Raw genomic sequence first — 8,743 nt, forward strand, 5'->3', positions numbered from 1 at the left:
ATGTATCTTAAGGGCTTATTTGTAATTTAAAATATTATTTAAAATTACGTAGTAAAATGTTTTTTTTATTTTTAACAAACCAACTTGATTTTAGGACATTGCAATTTTATTGAATTTTGACCAAAATGACCTTTATCATATTAAATTTAAATGTTAAGGCATTTTTGGAATCCAACTTTTGATTTCAAACCACTTCTACTCCACCTTCTCTCATTGTAATAGTAAAGATTGTATATTTGAAATTAAAAGAAAGAGTAGTTTTATTATAAGCTATATTAAAAGGACCAACTGGATTTTGTTAGTGATCAATTGACTTTTATGGAAGTGATCATTTTATTATGACAAATAAATTAAGGTTTAAGAAAATATGTAAAATCTTAACTGGTTAAAAATTACGATAGAGATGAATTAAAAAGAACTAATTTCATAGAAGCACCCCTACATCAACCTATGCCAAATAGAACCTAAGCTTTCTAATAAGTAAATTTATATTTCAATAAAATCAAATGAATTTCAATGCACCCTGGAATTAGTTTAATCACCAATCAGGTTTGAACATTTCTCGAAATGGGACAATCAGGTTAAGTTGCATGCGAGGTAGCGCAATCTCTTGGGCGTACTTCCGAAGATTTACATACCATGATAAAACCTGATTGGTAATCTATAATCATTAAATCTGAGGATGGTGAAATACTCCTAATTTGAAATATTAAAAAAAAAAAGTATAAATCACAACCCTTGATATAATGCACATGTATGCCCTACATAACAAACTAGGCATCGTTTTTGCAAGGGGGTAAAAGACGAAAGACAATAAAGTTTGAGGCTAAAGTTGAAGGGTATTCTTGGGATGTATTTGAATTTAAAACTGAAAACTGCGCAATTTGGAAAAATCGTATTCTACATATATGTACATTGTTTCCAAGTATAATACTTGAGTACCATAGCCACAATATTCAAGGTCAAATACCTCAAAAATTGCACTGGATGACTTCTGAAACTCACCTAGTCCGATACTTTGCCCTTTGGTTTTACCATGTCCTGCAAGTTCATGGGATAGCACATGTTCATGTGTGTGCTAGACCACACATTGTCTGCAAGGATGGCATTCACTGCATCTGTTGGATGAAACTGGTCCCACCAGACATGATTGGATGCGTTACCGCAAGCCATTTCTGGCAAGATACACATAACTGAACCTCTATAAGGACCGAACCCACAGCAAGCATCAGTCGTTATCTCAAAACCTGCATTGGAGCATAATTTTTTACGAGGCTGTGAACCATGGGTACTTCCAGTATTTCCTCTTTATAACAACAAGGAGAAAACGTGTTCAAGTGATCTCACCGTAACGTTCACGATTTTTCATTATATCCATTGAAGCTTCGTACACATCGCAGAAAGTTATTTTGGCATCAATAAGTTCCTTGCCAAGCTCTTTAACCATGTATCTCATGGCAAAGTTGAACTCCATTATCATGTCGTTGATCTCCTCAATACACTCGCCATTTTTGCTGCTATACTGCCATAAGTAGTGTGGAGCACAACCAAGGGGAGCAAGACCCATCACCAACACTTTCCTGACATTAGCGTTGTACAAGTTCTGCATAAACCATTGTTTTCGCATAGTTGAATATATTTTCCATCTAGTAAAAAATGTACAATTCTAAGAAGAAAAATGCACAGCTCCAATTCCCCCAAAAAACAAACAACAAATGATAAATATCTGTTTTTTTCTTTCTTTCTTTCTTTCAATTTATTTATTTATTTTTATTTTTTATTCATTCAAAATTTCAAACACATATGCATAGAAATTAAGGAGAAAAAAGAATAGAAAAGCAAGAGATCACATTTATTGAATAGTTTTCTTGCCCCGACTAGTATATCTTTCCTTACTAGCTATAACCTTTGTGCTTCCCCCTCTCCTCTCCTAAAGAAAGAATGCATTAAAAAGAAAAACTCCAAAGTCTGAAGATAACAAGAAACTCCATTAAATCAAGGAGTTGGATCCCTCACTAAATCTATCTCCATGGGTATGATTTTCTTATCAACTATGCCACATGGGCATCTAGAATGAGAAGATCCACATATACCTATGTGATACATATTGGTCGACCTCAAGAAATGCGAAACTGATCTCGGGATACACAAAATCTGCTTATAGTTTTTGGGTGTCTTATGCACACATCTAGAAGTGCCTTCTGTCTGGCTACACTAAATGCAATTTATTGTACCCAAGAATTCCACAACCAAAATGGTTGACCCATACCAAACATCAACATCTTCATTGTGGTCATCATCATTGTCTACTTTGTATCCCAATTACCGACTTGGATACAAATATTATCAACGCCTTACTAGTAAAAATACTGCAAATGTGTTTTCCTAACTAAAAACAGATCTCATTTGCAAAGTTTAAGACACTCTTACCTTCAATTCCTGCTTCACGGTTGTTACTAAGAGCTGGTTGAAACTCCATGGCAGGTACAGGGACTGCACTCTCGACACATTAAGAAGGTAGTAATGTATATAATCATTGCTTCCAATTGAAAGGTAAAAAACTGACTTTGAGATGATTTCAGTTGCTTCTTGCTCTCCGAGATTCAATATGAGCTGCTGGAAGGTATCCATAGCTTGCTGAATCTGCTGTGTCAATGAGATGTGTTGACCCTGAAGAAATTAACACGAAATCTAATGTCATCTAGTAATAATGGTAGAAAGGGGATCTTGCAAGAAGAAATTTTAACCGAACCAGGGAGTTTTTAATCTAGTTTTGAAATGGGTTGCGAACAATACGGATACATTTTTTTTTATAGATATGTACAATACAGATACATGACCTAAGAAACTAGAAAACCAGCTTGCTTAGTTTGGATTCAACTGAGTTCCAGTATTTCCAGTTTTGTTGCTCGTTGATTGTTTGATTCGAATAACTCAAATCATCAAGCCCACAAGCCTAATCCACCATGAATCAGAACATAGTAACGAAGTTCGGATTCAATAATTATTGGACAGGGTCAGTTTGGTTAGTTCAGACAAATTTGGCAAACTTTCAGGAGAAAAATTCGGGAAAATTTGGGCATTATACAAATGATATTTTTGGATTTCTTCACAAAAACCCGTTATCTTCAACATCTCTAAAAACCCAATCTTGTTCTTGATATTTCAAGGTTGAAGAGATAAAAATGTTGAGGTTGAAGGATAAATATTTTTCCTATTCAGCAATTAATAGGCAAATTACGGATTAATTCGTAGATTCGCCAACACGTTTTTGGAACTAAGGTTTCTCTAAGAAACCAAAAACCTACCAGTTCTGAGCCGCTCGAGAAAATAATTCCAGCGCCCGCAGAAGCATAATTTACTCCACGTATCATATCTTCAACAGCCCCACTTTGTCCTAGAAATGCAGGCACGAACGGTAGACCAAGGCGTAAAGCTGATTAAAATTAAAAAAATCAAAACCAAAACCCTAATCAATCGTGCAAGAAAACCTAAAACACAAGAAAATTCAAAGAAATTAATCCCAAGAAAACAGAATCAAGAAACAATTTCATACAAACGGAATCAAGATTTCAGGAATTACCGAGATAGTCTACGGGGATTCTACCATTACAGAACCTTCCAGTAGGTCTGTGTGTGTCGAAATCCCTTCCGTAGGGTAAGATATCTGCGTGAGCAAATGTTCCGAGATAATTGTTGGTGCCAGAATCGACGGATGAATCTCCAAGAACAAAGAGACCAGGAACGAGAGGAGGAGAATTTGAATTTGGAGACGTTGAAGGTGTGGTGCTGTCGCCATTGGATAGGTTTTCGAGTTCTGTGGGAGATTGCAGAGCTCTTAGTTGGAGGGAAATTGTGAGGAAAATGGAGAGTAGAAACAGAGATTTGTGCGACATTGTCCAGAGAGAAATATGGGTTTTGTTAGTGTAGATCTGGGAGCAACGAAACTCTAGGAAGACTAAAAAGAGTGTACCAGCAGTACCAAACCTTAGATTACGTTGCCACACCTACCCCTTTCTTTTTCTTTTTTTTTTAATTGCTCATCAAACAAGAAAACTAAGGCTATGTTTCATAACACTTCTCAAGTCTAGAGCATGAAAACATCTGAAATTTGAAATTAAAAATCAGATTTCAAAAGTTTCTTCTAACATCCCTCCATCATTGATTCAAAATTTTTAAATTTTGGATTTACAATCTCAATCGAAACAAATGTAAATAAAGTTTTGACCACCTCCATTCAGACTTTAGAAGTATTACCAATTACACACTAAAATGATATTTCATAATGTGATAATCATTCTAACATTTTAATGAGTGTTTGGTGTTTTTAGTGAGAAGCGAAACTCTTCCATTTGGATTTCTATCAAATTGTCATTGAAATGCAATATGTGGTGGATAGAAAAAAAATGGCAAATTACACTTTGACCCCTATGATTTGACATAATTCCTGATCACTACAAAACATTTTAGCTACAAATCTAGTTTTGTCTCAAAACATGAATTTTTTGGGATGAAAATTACAATTATGTATTTATAATAGTTATTGCCAATAAAAAAAAATTAAAAAAAAAAAAATCATCCAAAAAGTTGTGGCTAAATCCTTGATGCCAAAATTTCTCGCCTATGTCATATGACGGGAACAAGTATCAATGACAAATATTTTAGCCACAAATCTATTTTTGTTGTAAAAAAGTGCCTTTTGCCAAGAATATTACATGTCGTCCCTAAAATGCATTATAAATTATTTGTTATATACTTTATTTTGTCGCTAAATAGGTAGAACAACATTTTTAGCAATGAACATTGATTCGTCACAAAATATTATTTTTGACTGTGCATTTCGCTAAATATGCATGATAAGTTATTTGCCACGAACCTCATTTCATCGTTGAATATATAAAATAAAATAGTAAATAATATTTTTCAAGCCACAAACATTTATTTGTCACAAAAAGTTATCTTTTTCCACAAAATTTAAATATATAGTGTATGTATTTTTCCATGAACCTTATTCTATAGTTAATTTTGTAGTATCACATTGTCGATAACAACTTTTCAGCCATGCACATTATTTCGTTGCAAAAATTATTTTTTACCACAAATTTTAGATTTCGTTGTTAAATGTGTATGATAGGCACATCAAAACCCCTGATATTTCATCTATCTTTTCTAAATCTTTTAAGATATATATTTACACAAAAAAGAATTGGAAACTATTTTCATTAGTTCTATGCAAAAAAATTCAAAAAAATCAAAATGTTTAAAATGACCAAAATACCCCTAACCCCGATCCATTTTTTATTAAAAAACCCTAAAATTAATTAAAATTAATGTTCATTAATAAATTGTACATAAATGATCTCGAAAGCTTGAAAGCCTTGAAAAAAATACCATGTACATGTTTGTGCCCATGAAAGCACCACTGGTTGTGCCAAAATTTGAAACAATGATCAAAATGCACCTAAAGGGCCCCAATTCAATATTGAGGACTTATTTCCACTTCTTCGTTATCTTAATGTCTATGAACTTTACTAAATATATAGTATGGGTTTAACTTCTTGGAACTTCATTTTCTTTATTCTTTCATTTATTTATGTATTTGAACAAGTAAAATGTAATATTTTTGCACACTTTAATTTTTATTATACTTATATTATTTTTCTTTGGATTGCATATATCTTATTGATTTATAATTGATAATCAGTACGTTATTGACACAGGTGAATAAAATTAAAGCAAAAAGGGTTTAAAAAATATAATATTCTTAGTCATAAATGATTTTTGTGGCTTGTTATATTTAAATATTAAAAATAAATGATCATTAGCTATAAGAAGACTTCGTGACAAAATGTGTCTTTTTGCGACAGAATTTCAATTGTGGCAAATACTTGCACCTTTGCAGTGAATATTTTTAGTAAATAAGATTTTTTAGCATGAAAAATCATCTTCTGTCATGAATGATGTTCGACGCAAATTTTATTGTTTAAAATAAAAAAAATATTAGTCACAAAAAAAAAAAAATTGTAGCAAAAAGTGATTTATTGCGCTGACATTAAAATTGTGGCAAATATTTAGCTTTTTTTTTAAACAAATATTAATCATAATTGGGGTACTTTAGGCAACAATACATAAGATAGTTGGCAACGAAAATATTTTTCGTAAAAGTCTTACACATTGAAATGATTAATTATTTGTCATTGAAGATCACTTTTTTGCGACGTTTCTATGTTTTGTGACTAAAAATAATTAGTCACGCCTTTCTAACGATTAGGGTGTGACAAAGTAATTTTCGTCGCAAAAACTTTTTTGCAATGAAATTATTATATTTAGCGACCAAAGTCATTGGTGGCAAAAAGCGACATTTGTTGTAGTGTGTTGACCCCTAACATTTTGACTAGTGCACTTACCTCCCCTCTCACGAATAGTGTTAAAATTCAGATGTTATTTTACCCTCTTTATTTTTATTTTATTTTTTATATCCGAAAAAAACTAAACTTTAGAAAAGTTATAAAAAGACCCATATCTAAGCCATTTATTCACAGGGATATTTTTGTTTATAGAAAAATAATACTTTAAAAAAGGTAAAATTATCTTTACATAAAGTAAAAAAATCATTCTTTAATTTGATTGACGCCAAGTAGACAAAAGGGTGGTAAGTGAGTTCGTTAGATTAACTATATATATCTCAATGAATAGTCGAAAATTCGAATCTGATTTGAATTTGAATTCGAAAAATCAGATATTATTCAAAAAATTTGAATATCAGATTCGAATTTGAATTCGAAAAATCAGATATTATTCAAAAAATTTGAATATCAGATTCGAATTCGGATAGTTTTATATATTCGAATTCTTATCAGATATGGATTCAGATATTAACATTTCGAATCCGATAATATCCGATTTGAAATAATATATAATATATATTACATATTATTTTGAATCCAATTATTTTATTTTATTTATTTATTATATAAATAATATATTATATTTTATTTATTTATTTATTATATGCATAGTATAATACATAATAGTTTTTTTTAATAATGAAAAATCAAATAGATAAGAAAAAATTGTGTTTTTTTAATATACAAATTATTTGAATTCTATTTAGATATTATCCGATATTCAATAGGATAATCAAATCCGAATTCAGATAGAGTTTTAGAACATCCATCGGATTCGAATTCGAATTCGGATATCAAATAAAAAATTTGGATTCGAATATTGTTGTATCCGAACCGATAAGCATCCGTTGACAGCCCTAAGTATAGAGGATGTAAGTGCAATTGTCAAAATGTTAGGGGGGGTCAACATAGAATTATGCCAAACCTTGAGGGGTGAAAGTGTAATTTATCCTTAAAAAATTAGGTTAACGAAAATTAGCTTTGATTTTTCCAGCAAGACCTTTTCACCATATAGATTGAGGCTGAGGCCTCTTGGCAAAAGCCTAGTCTTGTTACACGCCTGGCGAGCGTTGCTCTTTATGGTCGGGCGATCCCGCCTATTTCTATTATATAGACTTCCATTCCGAACCTGACTTCGCTGGATTCTGAACTCATCCAGCTTGTAGATCCCCCACTTACTCCATAGGGCAGCCCACTTTGACAACTTGAAGAATACAGCGAGCCCTTAGCAGCGATTGAGTGTACAAATGAGACCTTATCAGCTACTTCAAAATAAATCGATCTTAAGAAGATCATTGCCCACTCCCCAGTAGCCCATATGAATCTGGTGACTATTGGTATGTCTAGTCGGGCGGCGGCCGTTAGGTCACCTATTTCTTAGTTATGGACACACAAGGCCAAAACATGTGTGCCGGGCGTGCGACCCATCAACCTACTAGCAATGGGGGAGAAAACATAGCATGTCGCAACAAAAGCTTGATTCTACAATTAAATTCATATGGAATTATGTGTTTTTTCAATCACAAAACATGTGGTTTATGGAACTTGTTTGTCTTTTATGCTCCCTTCCCTACTAAAATGGACTTGCACCCAATTTTATGGTGTTTATGCTACAAAAAATGCTTTAAAAAACGAGGCCAAAAGCACTTTAGAAACAAATTCTGATTTAATTTTAAATACTTTAAATTAACAAAATAACCTTCCTTCCGATAAAATATTAAAGCAACTATACAAAATTATTTTTTTAGAAATTTTTTTAATAGATCTTGTGGAAGTGACTTCTTTTTAAATCTCACCTAACTTTTGGGTAGAAACTTCATTAAACTTTTTCTTTGTTTACAAAGAAATATAATATAATGGGTTGGGATCCGATGACTCCTAAGAATGACTCGTGAAAAAAGCACATGATCTCAACCTTTTAAACACAAAATCCAATGGTTGACATTTATGAGTATCTTGATAACACAAATCTCGGAAATACTTATCCGAAGGATAAATCTCAACCATTGGATTTTGCATTTAAAGGGTTGGGATCATGTGCTTTTTTCATGAGTCACTATTAGGAGTCGAGGGATCCTGTCCCTAATATAATAGCATTTTAGTAATTAAAAAAAAATGAAAGTTATTTTGGTCGTTTAAAAAATTCTTAAAGGAGTGATATCTCATGTCAATTGTTGGCATTTTAACCATTTTGTAGAAATAAGTCTAAAATACCTAACTAAAAATGTTGTTTGGGATGATCGTAACCATCCTAATGATCACACCGCTTCAACATCTCTTCCAAAGAGTTTTTCAATTTTGATTTTTTGTTTTCTCAGAGGATAGAAGCTTTTCCA

The 8,743-nt window shown here is 32.2% G+C and overlaps 1 protein-coding gene across 1 annotated transcript; it reads right to left on the reverse strand.

The window, feature by feature from the left end:
- Positions 1-292: 292 nt before the first annotated feature.
- LOC147407920 (GDSL esterase/lipase At5g08460-like) lies at positions 293-3,975 on the reverse strand. Its single transcript, XM_086436713.1, has 5 exons — positions 3,584-3,975; positions 3,309-3,436; positions 2,431-2,670; positions 1,348-1,603; positions 293-1,247 (listed from the first exon to the last, which is right to left on the reverse strand). The coding sequence occupies exons 1-5, from the start codon at positions 3,894-3,896 to the stop codon at positions 1,006-1,008; spliced, it is 1,179 nt and encodes a 392-aa protein (XP_086292839.1). The 5' UTR covers positions 3,897-3,975; the 3' UTR covers positions 293-1,005.
- Between the last annotated feature and the right edge of the window lie 4,768 nt (positions 3,976-8,743).

The sequence above is a fragment of the Akebia trifoliata genome, chromosome 3 (assembly GCF_017979445.1).
Source record: "Akebia trifoliata isolate Shusen 1 chromosome 3, ASM1797944v1, whole genome shotgun sequence".
Classification (NCBI taxonomy): domain Eukaryota; kingdom Viridiplantae; phylum Streptophyta; class Magnoliopsida; order Ranunculales; family Lardizabalaceae; genus Akebia; species Akebia trifoliata.